The 24,231-nt window shown below is 53.9% G+C and overlaps 3 protein-coding genes across 10 annotated transcripts in view; all 3 read right to left on the reverse strand.

The window, feature by feature from the left end:
- Nucleotides 1–199: 199 nt before the first annotated feature.
- Nucleotides 200–2,017, reverse strand: HSD17B1 (hydroxysteroid 17-beta dehydrogenase 1). Of its 3 annotated transcripts, XM_039697318.1 has the most exons (6): nucleotides 1,830–2,017; nucleotides 1,527–1,688; nucleotides 1,070–1,249; nucleotides 896–989; nucleotides 615–798; nucleotides 200–543 (listed from the first exon to the last, which is right to left on the reverse strand). In XM_039697318.1, exons 1-6 carry the CDS (start codon nucleotides 1,957–1,959, stop codon nucleotides 373–375), a joined length of 921 nt encoding a protein of 306 aa, XP_039553252.1. In that variant the 5' UTR covers nucleotides 1,960–2,017; the 3' UTR covers nucleotides 200–372. The 3 variants fall into 3 exon arrangements, with proteins under 3 accessions (XP_039553252.1, XP_039553253.1, XP_039553251.1); XM_039697319.1 differs by lacking the exon at nucleotides 1,527–1,688; XM_039697317.1 differs by having other exon boundaries at nucleotides 1,527–2,017.
- Nucleotides 2,018–2,319: 302 nt separating this feature from the next.
- On the reverse strand, nucleotides 2,320–6,933 carry NAGLU (N-acetyl-alpha-glucosaminidase). Its single transcript, XM_039697196.1, has 7 exons — nucleotides 6,873–6,933; nucleotides 5,518–5,977; nucleotides 5,268–5,415; nucleotides 5,046–5,192; nucleotides 4,793–4,878; nucleotides 4,373–4,629; nucleotides 2,320–4,163 (listed from the first exon to the last, which is right to left on the reverse strand). The coding sequence occupies exons 1-7, from the start codon at nucleotides 6,931–6,933 to the stop codon at nucleotides 2,947–2,949; spliced, it is 2,376 nt and encodes a 791-aa protein (XP_039553130.1). The 3' UTR covers nucleotides 2,320–2,946.
- A 315-nt stretch (nucleotides 6,934–7,248) lies between these two features.
- The window catches only part of ATP6V0A1 (ATPase H+ transporting V0 subunit a1), a 30,684-nt gene continuing 13,701 nt past the window's right edge, over nucleotides 7,249–24,231 (reverse strand). For 3 of the 6 annotated variants that reach the window (XM_039697147.1, XM_039697149.1, XM_039697146.1), the window contains exons 12-22: nucleotides 24,087–24,226; nucleotides 22,570–22,727; nucleotides 22,036–22,126; nucleotides 21,135–21,253; nucleotides 20,655–20,871; nucleotides 19,975–20,082; nucleotides 17,027–17,134; nucleotides 16,456–16,473; nucleotides 14,604–14,721; nucleotides 13,269–13,440; nucleotides 7,249–8,557 (exon numbers count right to left, since the gene is read on the reverse strand). In XM_039697147.1, coding sequence (XP_039553081.1) covers nucleotides 8,464–8,557; nucleotides 13,269–13,440; nucleotides 14,604–14,721; nucleotides 16,456–16,473; nucleotides 17,027–17,134; nucleotides 19,975–20,082; nucleotides 20,655–20,871; nucleotides 21,135–21,253; nucleotides 22,036–22,126; nucleotides 22,570–22,727; nucleotides 24,087–24,226 — 1,343 coding nt within the window. In that variant the 3' untranslated portion in view covers nucleotides 7,249–8,463. Of the gene's footprint in view, nucleotides 8,558–13,268; nucleotides 13,441–14,603; nucleotides 14,722–16,455; nucleotides 16,474–17,026; nucleotides 17,135–19,212; nucleotides 19,288–19,974; nucleotides 20,083–20,654; nucleotides 20,872–21,134; nucleotides 21,254–22,035; nucleotides 22,127–22,569; nucleotides 22,728–24,086; nucleotides 24,227–24,231 lie in introns of all 6 variants that reach the window. The other 3 variants (XM_039697152.1, XM_039697148.1, XM_039697150.1) reach the window with 2 other exon arrangements.

Consider the following 24,231-nt stretch of genomic DNA (forward strand, 5'->3'; position numbering starts at 1 on the left):
AGCCCCGCCGCCCCCCGGGGCAGCGCGGGCAGCGGCGCCGTCAGCACCAGCAGCCCCGAGGCGAAGGGCGGCATCGCCGCGCCGGAAGCGCCGCCGACCGGAACGGGGCCGACAGCGGGGCCGGAACAGCACCGCCTCCCGGCAGCGCCGCACCTCCCGGCTCCGCCCGCGGAGGAGGAGACCGGCCGGGCCGCCCGCCCCGCGGGGCCGAACGAGCTCGGTGGCTCAGCGGCGTGACGGGGACGGAGCCGGAGCCGTGCGGCTGCGAAGGGCTTTATTGGGGACACGGCGGCACCGAGCGCGAGAACGGGCCCGCGCCCGGGCTGGGGGTTGGCGTGGCAACGGTTCCGGTGCTGGGGTGGGTGGCTCCGCTCAGGGCTGCTCCCCCGCGGCCTCGCCGCCGCCGAACACGAAGTCGTGCATGGCGCGGACGTACGCGGAGCCGTCGGGGCTGCTCAGCCGCAGGCGCCACAGCGGGGCGAGGAGCTGGGTGCTGGCGCAGCGCAGGGGTGGGCAGGGGCTGCCGATGGCCTCCAGGAACACCTGGCACCGCAGGCGGGTCAGAGCCCTCCCCGGCTCGGCCCCACGGCCACCCCCGCCCCGCGGTCACTGACCGGCAGGACCTCCTCCACCTCCTGGGCCGTGTCGCGGAAGATGCTCTGACAGTGGCCCAGGTACCGGCGGTACAGCCGCTGCGTCTCGGCGTCCAAGCCCCGCATCTCGCTGCCCTCAGGGTCGGGGCGCTGCAGGTTGGCCAGGAAGCTGGTGTGGACGGGCCCGCACTCCACCAGCGTCAGGCTGCGGGAGGGAGCGCATCAGTGCCACCGTGCCCCGCCCTGGCATTCCCCCATCCCGGTGGGCAGGATCCAGCCCTCGTGGCATCACCGGCACTCACTGGATGTTGAAGGGGCGCAGCACGATGGCCAGACTCTCGCACAGCCCCTCCACTGCAAACTTGCTGGCACAGTACACAGCATTGAAGGGCAGCCCTGGGGCAGAGCCACACCCTGAGCACCAGAGCTCTCCCCCGCGGGAAGCTCCGTGTGCCGCAGGGTGCTGGGGGTCCCACCTTGCAGCCCCCCGATGCTGCTGGAGACAATGATCCGCCCGGCCCTGCGGCTCTTCATGGCAGGCAGGAACGCCTGGATGGTGCGGACAGCCCCGAAGAGGTTCACATCGAAGAGAGTTTTCATGGCCTGGTCGGAGCAGGTCTCCAGCGGTCCCATCAGTCCCACCCCTGCATTGCAGACTGCCAGGCACGCTGCAGTCAGCTGGGCACAGGGCAGTCAGCCCCACACACCACCAAGTGCCAGAAGGCAGAAATGGGGGGGCTTTCCCTGCTGATGAGCCCTTGGCACCCCAAATCCATCTACTGCTCCTCTGCCCTGCTAAACACATCCCAGCCCTAGGACTGCCTGCACCTCCCGTAATTTGGCTTCTCCTCCTGGTGCCCTGGGGAGGGTTGTGACCCCAGAGAAGTCCCCTCAGCCACCCCGGGGACACTGGGGCACCAGGAAGAGCCATACCCAGCACATCCAGTCGCTGTCCCTGCACCCGCTGTGCAGCAGCTGCCAGCGAGCAGGGGTCAGTGACATCGAGCTGCAGGAGCTCCAGCGTGTCGGGGCAGCAGCCCCCCAGGCGCTCCAGCAGCCGCTCCCCCTTGGCCAGGTCACGCATGGTGGCATAAACTGGGGAGAGAGCGTGGCCGTGGGCAGCAGTGCCACCAAGCTGCACGGCCAGCACCCACCCCAGCCCACCCCCAGGCTCTGTCTCTCCTTGGTAAGACCACCTGGGGCTGCCGGACCCCCGGGGCTGCCAGACCCCTTTACCTTGGAAGCGGCGAGCGGCGTCGGCTGCCAGGCGTGCAGCCAGCCCCAGGCCGATGCCTGAGGAGCAGCCCGTGATCAGCACCGTGGTTCTCTCCATGGCTGCCAGTGCTGGCCAACGGGGCCACCCCATTTAAGAGGGCTGGGGAAGGGGTCCCCCCGCCCCACGGCACCGTGTTGTGTCTGCTGCCTTATCTCAAGGCCCCTCCACCCACCTCCCTGCGCATGCCTGGGGCTCCCTGTGCCTTGATCCTCGTGCAGGTGCTGTGATAAAAACTCCATGAGCCAGGACCTCCCTGCTGGAGGAGGCTCTGGGGCACGAGGGCAGCCGCAGCCCCAGGGGTCTGCCCCAGCTGTACTTTGCTGTGCCAGGCATCCCAGCTGCCAGGACACGTCGGGCAGGGTGTTCCCGCTGGGCAGGCTCGGGGCTGAGCTGCTCCTCTGCCCCCATGTTCCACACAGTCCTGTGCTAGCAAAAGGAGTTGGACACACATGGGAGAAAAGTCTGTATTTGCTCCATAGCTGGGCTCTGCCCAAGCCCCAGCTGTGGAAAAGGCGTCAAAAACTCTGTCCTGGGGAGTGCAGCTCCAGCAACACTGCAGGCAGCAATGCTGCAAAGTCTTTCATGATACAGAAGGCACCAAATGTGGGCAGGGCCATGCAGGCCTACCCCACAGGCACTGGGGTCCAACACTGCTCTGCCCCCTGCCCACTGTCTGCTTCTCCCCCATCGCTGCCCCTGCTAGCCAGCCAAGGCCCCACAGCAGGGACACATTTGTCCTGTCCCTCTCCAGTGTCCCACCAAGCTGTGAGCACTGGGGCAGCCCAGGTTTCCTGGGACAGGCTCAGGGCAGCTGGGCAGAGCTGAGCACAGAGCATGGTGCTGGATGGGGCACAGCCTCTCCCCACCCATCTGCCAGCTCTTTGTCCATGTGCCAGCCCCTCTGGGGGCACATCCTGCCCATGCAGAAGAAGGAGTGGACCCAGGCTGGCTGAGGGCCACCAGGGCCACTGTGCCCCTCTTCCAGGACACAGCCATCAGGCCAGAAGCCCAGATGTGGGAGGGTGCAGGGGCTCTGTCCACCCTCTCAGGGGGAAGCTCTGGAGGCAGAACCCAAAGTCACGCAGGCCCAGCCAAGCTGCGCCGCAGGGCTCTGGGGTAGTATTTGAGGAACAGCTTCCTGGAGATCTCCATCGTGTCCCCAGCTGGCACAGCTGGGTAGCGCTTCTTGTTGTAGATGAAGCCTCTCTCCACTTGGAAGACAGCCTGGTTGAACTGGTCCTGGTGGAAGGGGCGGCCTGAGTTGAGGCTCTCCACCAGCACAGAGACGAAGAGGCTCCAGCGCACAGCGTAGTAGTCCAGCACCAGCCCCCCCAGCTGCTTGTTGGCATAATCCAGGATGTTCCCGCTGGGCCCCCAGAGCGTCACCTGGTTCCGGGCATTCAGCTCATACTGCTCGGCCTCCCGCTCACTGGTGGCCACGGCACGGGCGCTCTCCAGCCAGCGGCCGAGCAGGAAGAGGCCGTGGCTGGACAGGAGGCTGTCCAGCTCTGGCAGCAGGTCGTACACCAGCACGCCGCCGGCCGCCAGCAGCTCCGGCAGCGCGTGGCTCTGGAAGGCCTGGCGGATGCTCAGGTAGTAGTCGCTGACCAGCTGCTGGGCTGCCTGCCGCGTCACATCCACCAGGTCGTAGAGGAAGGTGGGGCTGGAGCCCAGCTCGGCGCCGGCGCTCAGCAGCAGGCGCCAGGCCTCGTACACGTCGCTGGCGTTGTACCAGAGCTCCGTGTCCATGCGCAGCGAGGGCCGGCGCACCAGGGGGCTGCGGTTGTGGTTGACGCAGACGCCGGTGCAGTTGTAGACGCTGCGCAGGAGCAGGCGCCAGGCGCCGGCTGCGGCGGCATTGGCAGCGCCGTAGCGGCGCTCGGCGTAGCGGGTCACCCAGCTGGGCAGGTCGAGGGGCTCCTGCCGCCAGCCCAGCTCGTTCATCAGCTCATAAACCATGTCGTTCTGCTCGATGCCCTCGGGCACCAGCCCCGTGCCCACCATGGTGGAGTTGGGGAAGCGCCGAGCTGCGAAGGGGCCGTGGTTGATGGCCTCCACTGTGCCAAAGAGGCCGTGGTTGCCCCCGAAGTTGTGCAGCATGCACCAGATGAAGGGCTGCCCATAGAAGGACTCTGTCCACTGGTAGACGGGCTTGGACTCAGCAAAGAGGTCGAGAACAATCATCCTGCCAAGGGGCACTCCGTGCAGCAGGGCCCGCACCTGTGCTGGCTGCCAGAAGTCAGGCTGGTGCTGGAAGAGCCAGCCCTGCATCAGCCACAGCGCCTTGGGGTCAGCTGGGGACAGAAGAGCACAGTAAGATCCTCTCCAGGCGTCCTCCACAGGTGTCTCATGAGGCCCTGGGGCCACTAACCACCCCTCAAGGGGGTTTTGGGATCTGGCACCAATGGGTTCTGCGCTTGCATGGGGCCCACAGCCACCTCCCCCAGCCCCTGCTATCCCACCTGGACCCTTGTGGCCAGGCCAGCACCACACACGGACCCACCTCCTGTCATCGACCTGAAAACAGCATTGCTGACTCTGGACAGATAGGCAGGGTCGGAGGAGAGGGGGGTCATCTCGTTGAAGGTGTCTGCACTATAGACGTGGTCTGTGCCAAACTCCTTGATCAGCTCCTTCAGGAAGAGGGTCCCGATCACCTGGAACATGGGGTCCTCCGGGTCCAGCAGGTAGATGCACGAGTAGGCACAGTCGAAGTGGCTCCAGTGCCCCAGGCGAGTGGCATTCACACGTGGGAAGACCCTGCAGGAGAGAGCAGAGATGGGGATCAGGAGCAGAACAGGACAGCACCACGGTGCCCATGTGGGGACAGGGCAGCCTGCCGGGGAAGCACAGAGGGAGGTGCTGGAGATCAGACCCCGGGAAGGGCCCAGGGCTGAGCCCCCGGGGCAGGGGCTGCACCTACCGAAGGATCCCCTGCGGCACGTGGCCCGCGAAGGCCGGCAGCACCGTGGTCATCCCCAGCGAGCGCATCCGCTCCACGATGCGGTACTGGGAGAGAGAAGGAGAGAAGGAACAGAAGGAGAGAAACCCCCACGTTCCCACGAGGGCACCCCGGGCGCTGCTGCAGCTCGGGGCGGAGCGGGGGGCTCCCCGAGGCTGAGGAGGGCAGCCTCGGCCAGGAGGACCAGGGGGTGACAGGGGTTTGCCCCCGGTACCTGCAGGTAGAGCTGCTTGAAGTGCCAGGCGGGCGGCAGCGGCCCGGCCCAGCGGCGGAGGTTGCCCATCCTGTTCCAGGCCAGGAACGCGGGGCCCGTGAAGTACTTGTCGATCTCCGACTGGTTCAGCCCCAGGCTGCGGTAAACCTGCGCCGGGGGTCAGCCTGTCCCACGGCTCCCGACACCGTCCCGCTCCCCGCCGCCCCTCGCCCCGCTCCTCACCCGCTGCCAGACCGCCTCCTGCCCCGCGAAAGCCGGTGCCAGGTTGATGCCGCTCAGCGCCATCCAGTCGATCTCCCGCTCCCAGCGCGCCCAGTCCCACCAGGCGAAGGAGTAGCTCTGGGCGCAGACGTTCTGGTAGTAGCGGTACCTGCGGGAGCGGCGGAGGCTGCGCCCGGGCCCCCCTTACATAACAGCGCCTTGTCCCGCGCTAACGAGGCGTGAGCGGCGCCCGGCCCCGCGGCCCCGTTACCTGCCGGGGGCGGCGGCGCGGATCTCGGCCCGCAGCCGGGGCAGCGGGTCTGGCAGGTGGAGCTGCGCCCCGGACCACGACAGGTGGCAGCCGCAGAAATCGCGCAGGTAGCGGTAGAGCCCGGCGGCCGCCGCCACGCCGCTGGAGCCCGCTACGGCCACGGCCACGGCGGCGCCGGGAGGTGACCACAGCCGGTAGACGTCAGGCCCGCCGGCCGCCAGCGCCGGGTCCACCGACAGCGACACGGCGGCGGCCCGCGGGCGCCTCCTCCTGCCGCGCGTCCGCCGCTCGCCCCGCCGTCGCCGCCAGCAGCAGCAGGAACGGCAGCGCCAGCCCCGGTACCGGGCCCGGGCCCGGTTCAGGTCCCGGTTCCGGTCCCCGCCGCACCGCCATCGCCGCTGCCTGCCCCTGCGCCGGTCCCGCCTCTCCCGGTACGGCCCCGCCTCTCCCGGCCCCGCGGCTGGGCGGTGCCGGCGGCGGGGGCCGGGCCCGATCGGTTACCGGCCGCCGAGCGGGGCGGAGCCGGTTCCGCGGGCGGGTCGGGACCCCTTGGAGCAGGGATGTCCCGGGCCGGCTGGGGACAGCGCTCCCTGAGCCCCGGGGCCGCTGCGGTCCGTTCCCCGCCCGCTCCGGGTGCTCGGGCAGGGACCGGGTTTGCAGCTCCTGCTCGGGGAGCGGGACCCCTGGGGCTCCGGGGTATTTTCAGTCTCGTGTTTTCCTCCCGTGAGAGCTCCGCATCACCGGGGCAAGCGGGCCGGGGCAAGCGGGCCGGGGCGGCCCCGCCCGTCCATCCGCCCGGGGCTGACCGGACCCGCTCCGGCCGGCCGGGGGCGCTGCGAGACCGGGCAGCGCCGGTGCCTCGGCAAACCCCGCCGGGGAACGGGCCCGGGCTGCCCGGGTCTCTCCCAGCCGCAGGGGGAATTCGTAGGCACTTCCAGGACAGAACCCGGCTGCGGGACGGGGAACTCGGGGCTCCCCGAGCACCCCCGGTGCAGCCCACGGGGGGCCGGGGTCTCCTGCCAGCTCCTGTGACCCCAGAGCCATGGAAACGGGCAGAAATGTTGTGATTGCACGGGGGAACGGTGAAAGGGACGGAGAACATTCCCCCGGCCCGCTAGCACCTGCAGCTGCAGGAAAAGCATCCCGGGACCGGGGGGAAGCCGGTGCTTCGTACCAAAAGGTGCGGGAGGCTGGGGCCGCAGCTCAGTGCGGCTTCTCGCCCTCCCGGAGAGATCAGGAGATGGGAAAACACACCGACAGCATGGCCAAAACCCTGCAGAACCCTCCCTTCCGCTGCTCCCGCACATGTGGAAATGCCCTGTCCGGCAGGAAGGGCCTGAGCAAACACGGGATACCGGAGAAAGGGAAAGCAGGAGCAGGGCACAGCCCGGGCATGCAGGGCAGGGTGCCCCACATGGTACCCATAGCACCCGGGTTAAACAAGACAAGTTGTTTAACTTTCACGGGGCCTGTCAGGGAGGGCAGGAGGCCCCGGGATATCGGCGGGGCTCAATAAGCACAGAGGCATCACAGCCCCGGGTCCCGCTGGTCCCGCTGCACAAACCAGCCCTGCCCAGCCCATGGCTCTGCCCAGGGAGGTGACAGGATCCTGGACAGCAATGCCGAGGTCCCAGCTGTCCCCTGCAGCGCTGGGGGCTGTGTTCAGTGTGGGTCAGGGATGAGGGGCTGCCCCTCAGTGAGCAGTGGGGAAGCAGAAAAGAGACCACAGTGTTTGTTGTGGAGTTCATTTAATGTATACAGCGACTGTCAGCAACGTGTTTCACCCAGGCAGCAGAACACAGACAGAGAATCAAAGCTCCACCTGCAGCCACACTTTGATCTCACCCTTCAGTCTGCAGACACCTCTGTGGATGCCCACCACACCCTCCTGTAACACAGCCAGTGCCCAGGGCTGCCCAAGGGTCCCTGTGCCCCATGCACATTGCAGTGTGCAAGGTACACAGAACCTTCTCACCTAATTTTAAGCAGCCTGGCACCTTGAGGCATTTCCTCTCTGCTTCCAGCTTAATGAGTCTCGTTATTGTTCTAATCTGTTCATACACAAATACCCAGCTCCACTGTGCGAATGGAACACGACAGTCACACACAGCACTGACACACCCACTGCTGCTACAGCTACATCGAGTTGAGGAGTGCAAGGAAACACTGACAGCTCGGACAGGAAAGAAAGCAACAGCTAATGCAGGGACACAGCACAGAGAGCCCCCTGCCATGGAGCTGTTTTGGCAAGACTGAGCTGCTCTCTCCCTTAAAGGCTCCCCAGAGAGTGCAGAGGACAATGTGAGTCACTGGTACATCCACCTGAGCAAAAGCTGCCTCCAGCTATGCCAAGCCCACGCAGGCACGATCTGATGTGCCTGGAGGGCCTTGGTTTCAAAGCAGAAAGCCCAAGAAATGTCACTGCCAGTGGCAGTGCCTGCAGTGACCAGTGACAGTCTGCACCAAGGCTCATCCCTCCCCATCCTGCCAGTCAGGCAGCTGAGTCCCAGAGCATGAGGGCTCTCACCACTGCCTCCAGCAAGAAGAGAGAGAACAGCCCTCACTCTTCTGGAGCTGAGGTCGCTGAGCCTTTTCTCCATGTGCTATTTTGTCCCCTCAGCACAGCTGCCATTTCTTTTCTGCCCTGATCAGCTGCCAGGGAATGCACAATACAGGGAGCACACGACTGCACACCAAACAGACACCTCATGCACTTGGTACCTCTGGGAGTAAACTTAAGGAACGAAAGTTTCTGTGATCCAGTGTTGTGACCCCAGAACGTCAAAGCTTTTGGCTTTGGGATGCCATGGGAACGCTCAAGGGTGCTGCAATAAGTTATTGTCACTACACACAAGTCACACACACGGGGAGGGGACAGCCACAGCCTTGGTGCTGGGCTCTCACACACACACACACACAACGTTTAACACTGCTGGAGTGGGGGCCTCAGTCATCAAACCTCCCCTCACGGATGATATCAAAGGAGAAAGGGAGAAACTTGAACCCAGTGCCAGTGTAGAACTTGTTCTGGAATTCAATCCTGCAAGAGACAGAACAGTGATTACTCATTAGAAAGGCAGCTCTCAATAGGAACAATTAGAAGTAGGGAGTAGTAATCCTACTCCATTAAAAGTAGGATTACTGACTAAAAAAGCTTTAAGGAGAAAAAGAGGTATTATAACATAATGTATCTTTTGGCACAACCCCCCTATCCATGTGTGGAGCTGCCCAGAGACTTCAATCCCACCCTCAGGCACAAAAAATGGCAACAGGAGAAGGCTGGCCTTGACCAGTGTCCCAGGAAGCACAGGAGCAGAGACAGCATTTTCTACACCAGCTGCTAAAGTTCCCTTTTTCATTAGCACAAGCCTCAGCCATGTGACAGAGCTCAGACTCCCCAGCAGGCATTTCTGCTGATTCCCTGCAGCACATTTGCCCTGGGACGTGTCCTCCAGCTCCAGCCAAGCATTAGCTCAGCCCCATTTGCTGCCCCTAATGAACTGGAGTAAAAAAAGAATTATTCTAGAGAATTGCCCAATAGTCAGCGACAGCCAAATAGGGACAGGGAAAGCTAATCCCCTGATTCCCAGCAAAAACAAGCCCAAGCTTCACAGACACTTTCCACTGCACAGTCTGCTGGAAAACAAAGCCCCTGCAGGCAGCAAGTGACAGCAAACTGGGGAGCCTTTAACACAGTTCAGGGGAAGGGTTTTTTCAGCAGAAAAAGACAAACTGGAATTATTTTTCCCCAAATGGGAAATCATGGCAAACTCCAGAGCTGCTGGATTCAGCTAGCAAAAGTGATTTCCCCCCAGAGCCCAGGAGGGAAATGCTCAGGAAAACCAGCTCTAGCCTGTATCTTCTGCTGCCTCACAGGCCAAGGGATCCCCAGGATGAGCAGGATTTTCCGTGTGGGAGGAAGGGCTCCTTGCCAACATGCTCCAGTTTTTCAGGAACCCTGATAATCTCCATAAGTATCCTGTGACTAAGTAACTGTTCTGTAAGCAAAGGGAAATGAGAGGCAGAGGGTTGAGTGAGTCACCCAGGCTCACTGTGACTGACATGTTAACCCTGATGATTCACAATTCCAGCTGGCCTCAGCATCCAAACCTTCCCTTTGGACATTCCACTACAACTGGAGGCCTGACACAGGGAGAGAGGCTGTTCTAAGGTTAGAAAACTAGCCAGAAAAGTGTATTTAACCAAATAATCAGAGTGGATGGCCAGTGGGGTTTTCTGCATGGGTGCCCAAGTTCTGCAGAGGATTTACAGACACTGGCATTATCAGCAAACAGCCCAGGAGTGCTCTGGCAGCAGCAGTGCTCCAGGAGACCCTCTGTGCAGCTTTTTGCATTAATAATTAGTGCCAGTGTTTGTCAGGCTGTTTTCTTTCCAACCCCACAGAGTCAGGGTGACAACACTGGCAAACCAGGCAGCTCCAGTCTGGGGAGTAGGAGGCAAAAGTCCCCTATAAAAAGACAGAAGTAGGAGGCAAAAGTGCAACAGGAACTGTCACTCAGCACTACTGCAAATTCCCACTCTGTGTTTGTGTCCCTGAAGGTGCCAGAGCCTGGGGTCAGGTGTAAAGCAGGCACACCTCAAGGGTGGCTCACCTGACAGAACCCATTGGTGCACACTGCTGCAGCTACTCCTTCCCAAAAAGAGCAGAGGTACCAGATCTGTCTCTGGGATGCTCCATCCTGCCTGGCAGGAGGCTGTGGCTGCCCCTGGAGCAGTGGCTCCTGCAGCCACACTGCAGGTGAGTCCTGGCTCAGGACATTTACAAAGGAAAATCAAATCCTGGCAGGTGGGTGAGCAGCTGGACTCCAGCACTCCCCTCACTGGACTGAGAGTGGGATGCAGCTCCAACACACCCACACCTCTCAGAAAGCAGCACCCTGAATTGTTACAAACCTTTTATTTTGGGCACAGGCTGTTCTGGCTCATATTAGAGCTTAAAAAGGGGGAAACTGCTTTAATCTGAATGTTCATGTTGAACTACATCACCAAAAAACAATAAATGGAAAGGCTGAATATTTCAGAAGGGTGATGTATTTCAGAAGAGTTATAGCAAAAGAAGCTGACAGCTGAGACACTCACAGAGCTTTTGGGCACAGTCTGTTTTGGCTCACATTAGAAGAGGTGACTAACTTAAAAAGGGAGAAACTGCTTTAATCTGAATGTTCATATTGAACTACATCACTGAAAAACAATAAATGGAAAGGCTGATTATTTCAGAAGGGTGATGTATTTCAGAAGAGTTATAGCAAAAGAAGCTGACAGCTGAGACACTCACAGAGCTGCAGTGCAGCCCAAATTCACACCCTGCAATCCTGGCAGCAATCCAGAGGGCTGCCTCCACCCCAGAACAGCCTGAAAAGCCCAACCTGCTCAAAGAATGCACGCTGAAAAAGCACAAAACAAACCTCCCTCATTTGGGACTGCCAGGCACAGCATGTGGAACAACCTGTGAATTCCCTGACCAGTAAAACACATTCTCAATTCCTCCTCCTTTCCAGGAAGGCTGAACCACCCACACCTCAAATTCCTGATAGGTGACGGCTCTCTCATAGCCAGAAATTCCCATCTGCTCCTCCCAGGACAGCTGTATTTGACCTCCACTCTTCCTTCCTCTTCCTAAAAAGGGAACACCTGCCATTGGAACACCCTGTTTTCAGTGCAGAAGCATAAAGGAATGTGAACAGTGTGCTCTTTGGAAGCACTGCAGGTGCCTCCCTGTGATAACCAACACCCAGCAAGCTCAAAATCATTTCAGCAGATCACTTGCAGTCTGAAATAGAACCTTCAGCTTGCTTTTTGGGCTCTGAGCCTGGACAGATTTCCTCTCAGAGCCTGTGCATGAAAGGCTTGAAGGTTTGAAACAAATGTTTAGGGAAAACAGGACTTTGTCAAGCACTCAGCTCCACTCTGCACAGGCAGAGTGATCTGTGCTCTCACTGCTGCTGCCCCTGGGTTTGCCATTTCCCTGGCACATGCACAGATGGTTTTGTGTTCTGTGATCTGTGCTCTCACTGCTGCTGCCCCTGGGTTTGCCATTTCCCTGGCACATGCACAGATGGTTTTGTGTTCTGTGATCTGTGCTCTCACTGCTGCTGCCCCTGGGTTTTCCTGGTTGCCATTTCCCTGGCACATGCCCAGCTGGTTTTTCAGTGGCCCTTTAGGGAAATGTGGAGCATTACCTCCAGCTCACACCTGTTCCAGGTGTCTGAGCCAGATCTGGAGGTGCAGTTTGTGATTAACACAAGACAGGTACCTTCCCAAAAATGTGTCTTCTGCTCCATGGAGCCTGCCTAGAGCAGCTGCTCCCCTGAAATGGCCACGCAGCTCCACAGCCCTGGAAATCCTCTACTCCTCAAGAATTGCAGAGCAAACCCAGCACATGTGGAGTTACAGCACTGCTGCCCTCTGCCCCTCCTGGCTGCTCTCAGTGCCCAGCAGGCTCTGTGGGGCTCCTGCTGTCACTGCTGCAGTGGCCCAGCATGGTGACAGCAGGGACAGGATGAGGGACCTCTGGCCAGCCAGCAAGGAGCTCTGGAGTGGCTGCTCTGCAGGGCTCAGGCTGGATGCCAGGAAAAACAGAGGCACCATCCAGCAGCCATTTCCAGGAGTGCCCCCCCAGCTCCCTCAGCACAAGATGGCTTCACCCCAGGATCAGCTTGGCTACAGGGACACAGGTGGACCAGGACCCTCCAGCCTGCACCCCCAGCCTGCACCTCACTAGCTGCCAAGGCAGAGGGCAAAAGGCCAAAGCTTTCCTTCCCCACAAGCAGGGGAAAAGTGCAAAAAGGCTGATTTTTCTCTTGCCCTTTTTATTTTTTTTAGAGGCACTTGCTTCCTTTTGCACTTACAGAACTACTTTCAGAGAGTGCACCCAACTTTTTCTTCCCATTTAAGCAGGACAGAGTATTTCTTGTGATCTTCAGAGACTTCCCTTTGCTCTCATGGCCCCCCTGCCCCAGGAAATCAGCAGCCTGAACCCCAGAGAGGCACAGACTCTCCTATATTTCAGGCTGAGAAAATCCTGCTCCCAGTTGCTCCTCTGATCCCACCAGGGCACTAAGAGGGAATCTGAAGTGGAACAATGAGCCCTCTTAAACATGGATTAGAGAAAGCTCTTGAATATTTCCCATACTTGGGAGCAGAGTAATTCCTTCTCCTTTGCTGGCTGCATGCACAGGAGCTTAATGATGACAGGAAAGGGCCTGCAAAAGCAACTTCCAAAAGCAAGACCAGCAAAAACTTGCAGCCACCCCAAAGTACCCCAAGGGCAGAAGGCAGAGCCACTCCTGTCCAGGGCAGGGTTTTACAGCAATGAACAAGGTTTTATAGCAATGAACAAGGTTTTACAGCAATGAGAAGGAACCTGCAGTCAGTGGCTATTGCACACAAAGGACAACAAACACAGGAAGCAGGGAAAAGACCAAGAAATAGAACAAGAAAGTCCAGCTGAAAGGCACAAAGCACACTGCTCCAGCCAGCACAGCCTCCCCAGTCCCTTGTCCCAAAGCTTTGGGCCCTTAAGCTTTCACTTTTTAGTGCTTATTTCTAAGCAGAACCCCACAACTTGAAACAACAGCTGGGGGGAGGTGTTTTACCACAAACAGAATTGAAATCTCTGACTCTTTTTAACTTTCTGCCTTCTAGAAGATGGCATTTCTGCACAGTACAGATGACACCAGTTTTTGTGTTCTGAAGAGCTCTCCAGGTGTGTGGCTGTCCCAGTAACTCACCAGTGCAGGCGCAGAGCGTGGAGGAAGGCTGAAAGCCCCTCCATGACCAGCAGGATGGCCACTGTCAGCGTGGCAAAAGCAGCAAAGATGAAGAAGAGGCCCAAGCCTCCCCCCAGGCTCCTCACGCTCAGGCCAATGTGGATCACCATGGTCCAGAGCACCTCTGAGAGCTCTGTGAGAGAAAGGGGAGAAGATCAGGTCAGCACAACGGGGGTGTTCACTGGAAAGTAAAAACTGAAGTCAAGCAAAGCCCAGCTACACTGAGGAGGAAACTGAAGAGGGACAAGAGTTTTTGCAGCCAAGTGTGTCAGGACATTGGCTGCAGCTGCCACACAGGCAGGGCAGAGTCCTGCTCAGCAGCTCTTTGCTTTATTCTGTGATTTTAACTCCACTCCTCCCACCCAGCAGACCCTGCTGTGGGAGCTCACTGCTCCTGGGTAATGCATGTTGCACATTTCCCTCCACAGAGAAAAGCAAGGCACGATTCTTCCCAAGGATTTCTGGGGTTCACATTCTCTGAACCTCAGAGAAAGGGAAAACACAATTCTTATCTCATTGCTGTGCCTGTGCTGTGCCAAAGCAGAATGCAATATGGAGATTATTTCCAAAGTGAGGATGTTTTGTTTCCTTGGCCTATCAGGGCCAGGTGTGTGTGTGTGTGTGTGTGTCAGGACTGTCTGCTGAGAGTCAGGGAACGAGGGCAGTTCTGTGCAGAGCGAGTGCTTGGCAGATTCAGTTTAGATGAAATGTATATAATATAGTGTCACTGTCGTGTTTTTATGAAAAATCCCTTTGCCAGGATTTTTCTCCTGAGGAGCTGAGAAGCCTCAGAGGAAAAGAAAAACAATAATTATCTGCTGCTGTGGAATGCAACAGGTGCAGCTTTGATTGGTCCATGTGGATTGTGTCTAATTAATGTCCGATTATGGTCCAGCTGTGTGGACTCTCTGAGAGTCACAAGCTTTTTTATCATTCCATTCCATTCCATTCCATTCCATTCCATTCCATTCCATTCCATTCCATTCCAGCTTTCTGTCTGTACTATTTTCTCTATAGTCTTTTTAGTATAGCATTTTAATACAATATAATACCATAAAACAACAAATCAGCCTTCTAAAGCATGGAGTCAAGATTCTCATCTCTTCCTTTGTCCTGGGAGCCTCGAGCACAACCACAACACAGCATAATAAAGTAATTATTCAGCATTCTGATCTCCATGGGGTCATGCATCATTCTCTCAGTAACAAATGCACACACAGCAGTGCCAGGGGAGCCCTGAGGGGCCTCCTGTGCTGCTGTGCCCCGGGGCTGGGCTGGGGACAGAGGGACACTCACGTGCGTGGGCCAAGCTCAGGGCCCAGAGGCGCAGGTAGGAGGCAGTGTTGGAGATGCAGCCCAGGCAGTACTCGATGGTGTGGATGGCCTGGTACACCACGGTGTCCCCAAAGTCAAACTGCAAAGGAACAGAGCGTGAGGGGAGCTGGGAGTGCTGGCAGGGTGGGGACAGGGGCAGGGGACTGCTGCTGTCACCAGGGACACCGTGTGTGACACTGCACACTGACACTCTTCTCCTGGTTTAGCACGGCAGGGCCACAAATGAAAAATGGATCTTGTCTTGACAGGTTTTGCAGAACGACAAATGCTGTGATGTGAATACTGTTAATATTGTTTTCTTATTCTGCCACGTGAGAGTCAGATATTCCAAATTCATCCATGGGCTTAGCCAGGAAAAGACTGTTCAGCAGAAGGTGGTGCTGGTGTGCACTCCCTGGACACGCAGAGGTGCTGCTGCAGGAAGGAGCCAGTGCCCCAAGCTGCACTGTGTGTGCCTTTGCTACAGGAGCATTTCTCAAGACATGAATCTGCCCTTTTTGAAAGCAAAAATAATGCATGAAGCTACCCTGACAAAGTCACATCTGTGCACCAGTCACTGGCAAGCCACTCTGTGCCTTGGTAATTTTCTGCAATAATAAAAGAATTTACAAGGAACTCTGCCATGTAGGGCAGTTTCTTATCCTGCAGCTTGGGAAAGCATTCCCTGCAGTTTGGATTTAATCCATGCTTCAGAAACTGCTCAGATTTAAGTGAACATGATGTTTTAAATACATCCAGTGACTAATGCTCTAGGCATGCACACAAAGCTATTTATATTCTTAATTCTCCCCCAATATATCCAAGGCAATAAATATTTCAAACAATCCAGTTAAATTAGCTGTCAAATCCTAATCCTTTCTCCACAGAATGTGAGCTGTGAAGTTCTTCACTAAAGGCTGTCCTAGCCAACAGTTCCAGCTCTGGACACAGAGGCAGGAGGGAATGTGGGAAATGTTGGAACAATGACCTTTCAAAGCTGAGTGCAACTGCCAGAGAGACCCCTGAGGCAGGAGTGGGAGCACTGGGACTGCTGTGGGACAGTCCTTGTGGGCTGACACATCTTCCCCAGGTTCAGGGAGACATCAGAACAGGAACCCCTGCCCTCCCCTTCCCCCCTGCTCCCCACAGGCCTGTGCACAGCAGAGCTCTCAGCACCATTTTCAGCAGCAGTGCCCTGCCCAAGCTGTTCTGATTTCATGCCATTTGTATTTTTTTTGGTAGTAAAATTGGTTACCTGATAGTGCTGAAACCTACACTCACTGCATCAGTATTAACCCCCAGTTTTTTAATACTTGTTACAATGAGCAGTTTCTCAGAATGGAACTTCTCTTTGACACAAAGCCTCTGGCCAGCTCAGTTCCTGAACTACACGAAACTGGACTGGCTGTGCTGCATTGGCTGTCTGGGTCAGCCAGCATCATCCTTAACTGGACAGATAGCTTGTGGGAAGAAATCTCTTTCAACGGTTTGCTGCAGCACAGAATTAAGAAAGCCACAAAAAAAAGCCTCATAAAAAACCTGAGACTTCTTTGGAGGCTCAAAAGTGAAAACTTTTCAGTTTCAGACCTCCAGCTGAACAGCTTCCCAGGTAACTGGGAACAATCTGCAGACAGGGGATCAGACAGAAAAGCTGTATAGATGAAGTCATTAAAAGTCTGTGGACGTATGTGTGCATGAATTAAAAATGGCCTGTAACATGAAAACAGCAAGATCTTTTGGAAAACAAGATGCTGTGACATAACAAGTTCCATTCAGCACATTTTACACCGATGGGAAATGGCCCAGGTACACATGAAGGCAAAGCTGCTCTTACCACCTCGTCCTCTGTAGGCTTGAAAACACAAATTTACATTTAGTGCAGTGTTTTGATCACATGAATCATGAACACATTCAGCAATTCCCTCCTAGGCACAGCACAGAAAGCAGTACCACATCCCATGCACTACAGAGGCAGGATCTGCTGCAGCCCTTCAGAGGCATCACAAAACTCCCCAGCTACCTGACATCCACTCGTTTTCTCCTCTCCCAGAGGAAAGGGAAGTAATTCATATCACCCCCAGCAGTCAAAATGAATAGATAAACAGAATTTCAGTGCTGCAGGAACACAGCCCCTGAATTTCCAGTGGCATGGGAGTGCTGTGCACCCCTGAGATGGTGGCACTTTGGGGACAAACAGAGCCACATCTCCCAGCATATACAAATTATGCTGCTTTTTCTGGAAGTCCTGGGAGTGACCAAGAGACAGTCAGTGAGAAAACTGCTAGGAACACACTTCACTGGGAATGCTGCTGTTGAAACAGCCTGGAAAATGTACCTCCAGCCCCAGTGAGCTCATCCTGCTGCCGAGTGCAGTGCCCTGAGAGCGAGGATGCTCAGGTGCTTACCTCTTCCCCCTCCTCAGAATGGGTAGATAACTGGTCATGTTGAATGATCTCAGCATCCTCCTCTGTTGGGCCATTGCCCACCCGGATCCCACCAAAGTTGTGCGTGCCCTGACACATGCAGAAAAGAAAGAGCAAAGTGTTGTTTGGGTTTTAGTGCAAAAGTGCAGGTTTCTCATGATTCCATGTGCAGCAGCAGCTCACAGAGGAAAACAAAATTATTAAATATTAAGGCCCAGATTAAGGCAGGTACAATTCTATTTCCCAGCTTGGATGGGACAGGTGCTGATTCCTGCTGGGGCTGGGGAAAAAAAAACCAAAAAAAGTCTGTCTGAGTGAATCCTTGGCACATTTCTACAGTGTAACTGCAACCATGAGGACAATAAAGGCACACCTCTCAGAGGACATTTGCTGGCTCTGACATGCAACAGCCCCACGTCCTGCCCAGCACAGACACAGCACTGCTGGGTACTGGAGCAGGTCATGGAGCTGAACACACTAACACAAACACACACAGTTCCTCCCACCAGCCTCAGGCACACCAACACTGCATGGAAAACCAGATCTTGCCCTGCTTGGGAACTCTACATTGTGCAAGCAGGTCTTTTTAGAGATATTTGTTCTGACATTCAGCATCTGACCCTCAGCTGCACCTCCAGGACTCAAAGGGGAAAGAACAAAACACAAACTGAGCTGAAATTGGGAGCAGATCTCACCTGACCCCTGAGTCTGACCCCTAGAAAGGCCAACTACAACACCATGGATAGAAATAAACCCTTCAGCACTGTCTTGGGTCATCTGTGACACAGGATGTGACCTCTCTTGCCACATCCAGACTGCAGAAGTGCAGGGATGCCCATGCAGATAAAGAGGCAGAAGGTCCCTCCCATGACCTGGTGCTTGCACAGACCAGCTGAACAGCTTCTCTGAGTTCTTCTACCTCCCTTGTCCTTAGAAGCCTGCTTTTATTTTAGGCTGAATTGCAAATATGCCCAAAACACCAGATATGAATTAGAGATTTTGCCAGGTTTCTAAAAACAAATTAGGTAGGCATTTATGCTCTGAAAACAGAAATAAAATTTAAAATCCCCTCCATATTAACAACTAAGACAATGCTTTTGTTAGGATTTTCAGGACCTCTGAAACACCACCAGTCACTGGTGACTCCTGTCAATGTTCTATTTATGTATTTCCAGCCTGTGTGAAGTTGCACTTGAGCAGCCTTTCCCTCACACTCGACTCATCCATTCCCTGTAACCCAGCCAACCTAAACACAGCTCCAACAGCTCCAATTGTTTACTTGATCCCTCTAAGCACCCTTCACACAAGGCCTCCCCCTCCATCTCCTGATGGAGATGCATTTCATACGCTGGATGGATCCTGCACAAAAGATCCATTTTCATTTCTGACATTTCTGGGAGGAGACTAAAATGTCATGTGGAACCAGCTGACGTGTCCCTCCCAGCACCTCTGGCACCTGGAGAGCATGATGTGCTTCACACAATCAGTGAGATTCACACCTCCTAGTCAGCCAGGCAGATTCAGAAATAAAAGGTAGCTGAAACAGGGGAAAGGACTAAGTTCTGGGGCTGCCACAATCCTCAGCAGAAAGCTTTGGCAGCAAACAGCCATCTGTAAACTTAGAAACATGTAAGTCAAAGCAACTGCCACCAAGAAGCTTGTTTGTGCACAACCATATTATAATAATTTCAGGTCAAAGTGTGTACAGGACAGATGTGTCACAAATCCAATGATCACTGACATGGAGTTGCTGGAGGCCATCACATCACTGTGTGTTTGGGAACACGTAATGCAAACAGAAATGCTGCACTGAGAAGAATCCTAATCCATCTCAAACAAAGAGACAAGCAGAAGAAAAAAAAGAGAATTTAACATGGGGGGATGTGGTAGCAGGAAATCCTGTGCTGCTCTGCAGGTTGGATTCAGCAGCCCTCCTGCAAAGAAGTGTCTCTGTGCACGCACAACTACCATCCTCAGCCTGGGTGTTCATCCAGAATGTATCAATTTGGCTAAACTTTGCTCTTTCCAAGAGAAAGTGTTTTCCACCCTAAAGGTGCACTTGCCATTCCCTTATGAAATTCAGATACATTCCATGCTCCCTCGATAATAACCAGACACAAAGCCAACTCCCATCTGCAATGCATCAGGCGAGTTTGAGGTGCACTCACTGTTGCAGCCGCTGCTGCCTCGAGCGCCTGCGCGTTCGTGCTGCCCTGGGCCTCCTCGGGCTGCCCTTCCTGGGGCTGGACGCAAGAAGAGAGAGGGAGGAGGAAGAAAACAAAAAAAAGAGAAAGGGAGACGAATGGAGGGGACATGGGAGGATGAAGGGTGGTCAGAGAAGGGAGAGGGAGTGGCTGTAACTGAGCTGATCTTCGGCTCGCTGCGCACCCTCGCAGCGCTGCCAGGCGTGCAGGGAGTGCTCACACTTCTGTTCCCGCAGCTCACACACAGCTACAGGGCAGCTGGAAACCTACAGAGCACCCCAGCACACAGCCTCTCACATCAGGCTCTAAGTCTCTTTTAATTGTTTTTTTTTAACCATCCAAGCTGCTTTAAGAAAGGTAGAGAAATCTGCCAGCCAATTCCATCTCTGTTTCCCACTGCCAGCCTAGCCCAGCCACAGAAATGCATCCAGCAGCCAGTGAGGCTGTTCCTAACCAGCTACCAAAGCCCAAGCCAGAGACACTGTTCTGATCATTACCAACATAAGGGGATTTTTAAAGCAGGTTTGATGCTGGACCAGATCTGGGAAGCAAGCAGGCAACACTCTGTCTCCAGTAGCACCCACCTGCTGGTATGCCCAGGAATATCAAAAACAATTTACAGATTTCAATGCAGTGTGAACCCGTTAATCCAAGCTCAGGATGGAGAACACAGCTTTTCAACCAAAACCAGTATTCATATGTAAAATATAAATGGCAGTCACCCACCAAGTGTTTTCTCCTCAAGTACTGCTGGCGAAGGACCAGGGGTTTGGCTACCAGCATCCATGGCACACACAGCAAGGCTACCACCACGAGGAAGCACTGGAGCCCTTTCTGCAAAAGAAACAAGCCCCAGGTAATTCAGCTGCAGCCCCTGCTCAAACACACACAGAACCCAGCAAGAATGGCTGAATTCCCAGCATGTGGATGCTCCTCTACCTTTCTCTCTTCTGAGAACAGCAATTAAGAACTTAATGCCTGCAGATTACACCTCTGACTGAGCACAGCATTTAGTGCTGAGACTGGATTAGACTGGGGAAAAATCTGAAAGATCCTGCAGAAAATGAGAATCTGGCAGATGTCTGATACTGCTGGGAGGAAACAGCATTGGTGTCTGAGCTAAGCTGAGAGGAATCACATTGCAGACATGGGACAATATTCCTAATTGCTTTTCACAATTAATCAGGATCCACATGTTCTGAAGCCCCAGCTGACTTATGGTCAGACAAATAAAATTTCCTGGTGCAGGGATTATTCCTTCCTTCTTCAACATTACACTGTATCAGCCTCCAGAAATGCTCTGTCACAGTGGAAAGATGTTTCATGATTTCACAATTATGACAAGGTCAATTAAACACTCCAGTATCATGAAGCTTCTCTGATTCTGTGCTAGCAAGAACACTCACCTGCCCACTATAAAGCATCTTATTACTGGTGTCCTCATAGGAGAACAGAAACATGTTGATGAAGTGTATTAAGAGGCTGGGTGCTTCCTTGGATGTGTGAGCATCGTAGGCTGTCCACTTGTAAAAGATGAGAATAACAAGGTATCCAAAGAGGGAGGACATGAAAATCATTTCTGGGATAAATCCAAGGTATATGTTCAGTGGCTTCTTAAAATAGCTACAGGGAAGGGAAAAAAAAGAAAGTTTATATTAGATTTGGTTAGAATTAGGGAAAAAGCTTTTAATAAGAGTGTGAAAAGAGTGCAGGGATTCAGCAGCTCAACAACAGCTGGGCCTGGAGCACAAGAACTCCACACACAGCCAGAGACAACTGCACTGCACCTTCCATCAGGAGGTGAGGGCTGACAGGATCTCAAAGCACACAGCACCCAAAGCCATTCCACTGCCCCCACCATGAGAAAACCTGAGCAAAGCACTTACATGTGGTTGAGGAGACTCAAAGCAACACCAAAGAGCATCTGGAAAATGCCAAGAATCACAGACATCTTCATCTTGAAGGAATTGAGGAAAGCCAGCTTATTGCTGGCAATATTCCAGATCTGTGAAAAACAACACCTAGTCAGATACCAGGGAAAGGAAAACAGGAGAAGGAAAACACTCCCTTTAAGCTAAACAGAATGAAGCAGTCAGGAAGTGTGAGGCTCAAAAAGCAGGTTTTTAAAGATGTGTTTGTCCTATGGATTTCTTTTGGGGAAATGAGCAGACAAGCTTTCAGCTGGGAACAGTCTGACAGTAACTGAGCCCACCACTGAGCAGGAATCAAACCTGTTTTCATGGTACCTCAAAGGTGCAGGAGAAAAGAGGCTGTATCCTTAACAGAAAGAATATTATTATCCATTTAAAGGAACAATTACACACAGCTCTGACTTCCTGCACTTTGTGGAACCCACACAAGGTTTGTCATATATTACAAGCAGAGTTAAGAGCAGAGGTGTTGATGCAGGCAGGTACAAAGTGACAGGATTACTGGGAAATGTACATTTCCAAGGGTGACTGAAAAAGGGGATTAACAACTTTCCCCAAGCTAAAAAAGTAACTTCAGAAAGTGATTTTCAAGGCTAATCAGATTTGATTAAAGCACTGCAGTTAGAAAGAGTGAGAAAGCAGCCTTTAATGGACCTCAAAACAAGGGTTTTTATCCCAAATCTGGCATCTCAGTAGGAATTATATTGTTCAGGAGCATTCCCACCATTGATGGACTTGCTAAGGGAATGGCTGGGCTGGGGCATCTTTCACAGAACAGTGAACAGAAAGGCACTTTTCTTTCTGCTGCCACAGAGGATTTTGCCCAAAAGCCTGCAGAGGAAGGATGAGCTCTTACTGGGTCAATGCCAAATGGGTAGGGCCCACCAAACACCCCTGGGATGGCAGGATCCAGCTGCAGCAGGGGGGTGGTCTCCAGCAAAGCATCTCTGTTTGGGAACAAGATTACACAAGCATTAGTAACAGCAATGTCACCCTCCATCTGCAAAAACTAACAACACTCTTCCCTTGTGAGAGCAAGGAATAGCTTAAATTGAGAGAAATTCAAGGTTGTAGAACCTGGATGGTTCTAGAGATTTTCCCAAATAAAACCCTGTTTCTTGACCTTTTACTCTGTCACAAAGACAGGTGCAGGGGACAAGAATCTTGAAATGTCTATGGGGAAATAGATGAGAAACTGCATCTTTGTAAGTTTTCTGGGAAAAAAAAAGCAGTTTGAATCTTGACATGTATCATCCCATTTACATCCTTCTTCCCAATCTAGCTGAGACAGAGGTCAGAAATTTTTGCTTTCCTGAGCTGGAAGGACAATGGGGAAGGACAAGTCACCTCTTTCTCACTGTGTCTACAAAGTTACCAAGGTTTTACTCACGACCAGTTTGCTTTATTGAACATGGGCCTGACGCTCCAGGAGGAACCAAACATGTTGAGGGATTTGGAGAAGCAGTCGTTGTAGATGAGCCCCGTGTAGGTGGAGAACAGCCCCATCAGCAGGATGATGTATCGACCACTGAACACCATGTTGAACATCTGGTGTAAAAAACCCAAACAGGAACAAAAAGCCCATGAGAACAGGGAATTTTGGAAAGCTGGATGCTGAGAATTTTAAACTTTCTGTGCTGAAAGGCACTGACTCGCAAGAGAACACTGCATTTGACCTGAGGCTGTGGAGAAAGCTTCCAAAATTGACTGACAGCACTGGGATCATTGGTGTGTAGTTGGTTAGAAGTGTGTAATATCACAGGGTGGAAAACTTAAAGAGTTTGGGGATTTAGAATATAGAAATAAATATGAAGCAAGATGGAGGTTTTAGGGCGGAGACTGGTTGTTCTTCTTTACCTTCTTCTTCTTCATGGGTTTGGGTGGTATTTTGTAATTGGACAGAAAAGTCCACATTGCAGGCTTTGAGGGACCAGTTTTTGGGTTAAAAGGGAAAATAATCTAGGTCTCATTTCTTAATTGGATAGTTTAGTCTTAAAAGACCTTGCAACAAGAGATAGTTGGCCATTTTGTGCCTTGCCAATGAAGGGCTGCAGAATTCACAGTGGAGAGGCTGTAGCACTGATAAGAAACAATAAACACCTGAGTCTGAACACAAACTATTATCTCAAGTGCCTTTAATCCTGACCCTGATGGAGGTAGAAAAAACAGAGAACCAACAAAGCCTAAAGCCAAACAGGGAAATCAGTCTGTTGTGGGACAAACATTGGCCACATGAACCAAGAGGCCAAAATCTCTATTTCCCCTTGGCAGGGATTAAGGGTGCAAGAGGGAGCAGAGCAGCACAGATAATGAGGATAAAGGGGGAGCATGGATCTCCATAGGGAACCCAGGAGTAGCTGGAGAGGACAAACTGCACTGATGCAACTCTCAGCTGGCAGCATGAGTTTGGAACCAGGAGCACAGACCCTGTCAGTCTCCTCCAGCCCTGCCAGTGTATGTTAACTCTGGTTCAGCTCCTGTCAGCCCTGAGCCAGCAAAACCAACCTTGAGCAGCAAATAGGAAAAATACCAGGGATGGGATATAAATGTACAGAAACTAAGAGTTTTGCAGTAGCTAAACCCCACTATGATCCAGCTAAATTTGGGGTGATTTGTTTACACCAACTTACCTACTACACTTGATTTTACAACTGAAATTAATAATTTCCTACAAATATGCAAAGGGAAAACCAAGGGAACTCAATACTTTTATGAAATTACACTATTGTGTGTGTGTGTGTGTGTGTGTGTGTGTGTGCTCTTCAGGCTTCCCAGCCTGTCCACGTGCTTCAAAAATTCCAAAGGAGGAGTAATGGGCATTGTCAACTCAAGGGGAAAAGGATGGGAGTAAACCAAGCTGCAACTCTTTGTTTGAAATGCACAGCTCAGCAGGATCTGCCACTTTACCTCATTGTCACTCTTCTGGGAGAGGATCCGGCTCTCCCTCACCACCATCCAGACAGCAATCAGAGTCATCAGGATGCCATGGCCAAAATCCCCAAACATCACAGCAAACAGGAATGGGAAGGTGATGATGGTATAGGGTGCTGTA

Source organism: Passer montanus, unplaced genomic scaffold (genome assembly GCF_014805655.1).
Source record: "Passer montanus isolate IOZ18808 unplaced genomic scaffold, ASM1480565v1 scaffold117, whole genome shotgun sequence".
NCBI classification, from domain to species: domain Eukaryota; kingdom Metazoa; phylum Chordata; class Aves; order Passeriformes; family Passeridae; genus Passer; species Passer montanus.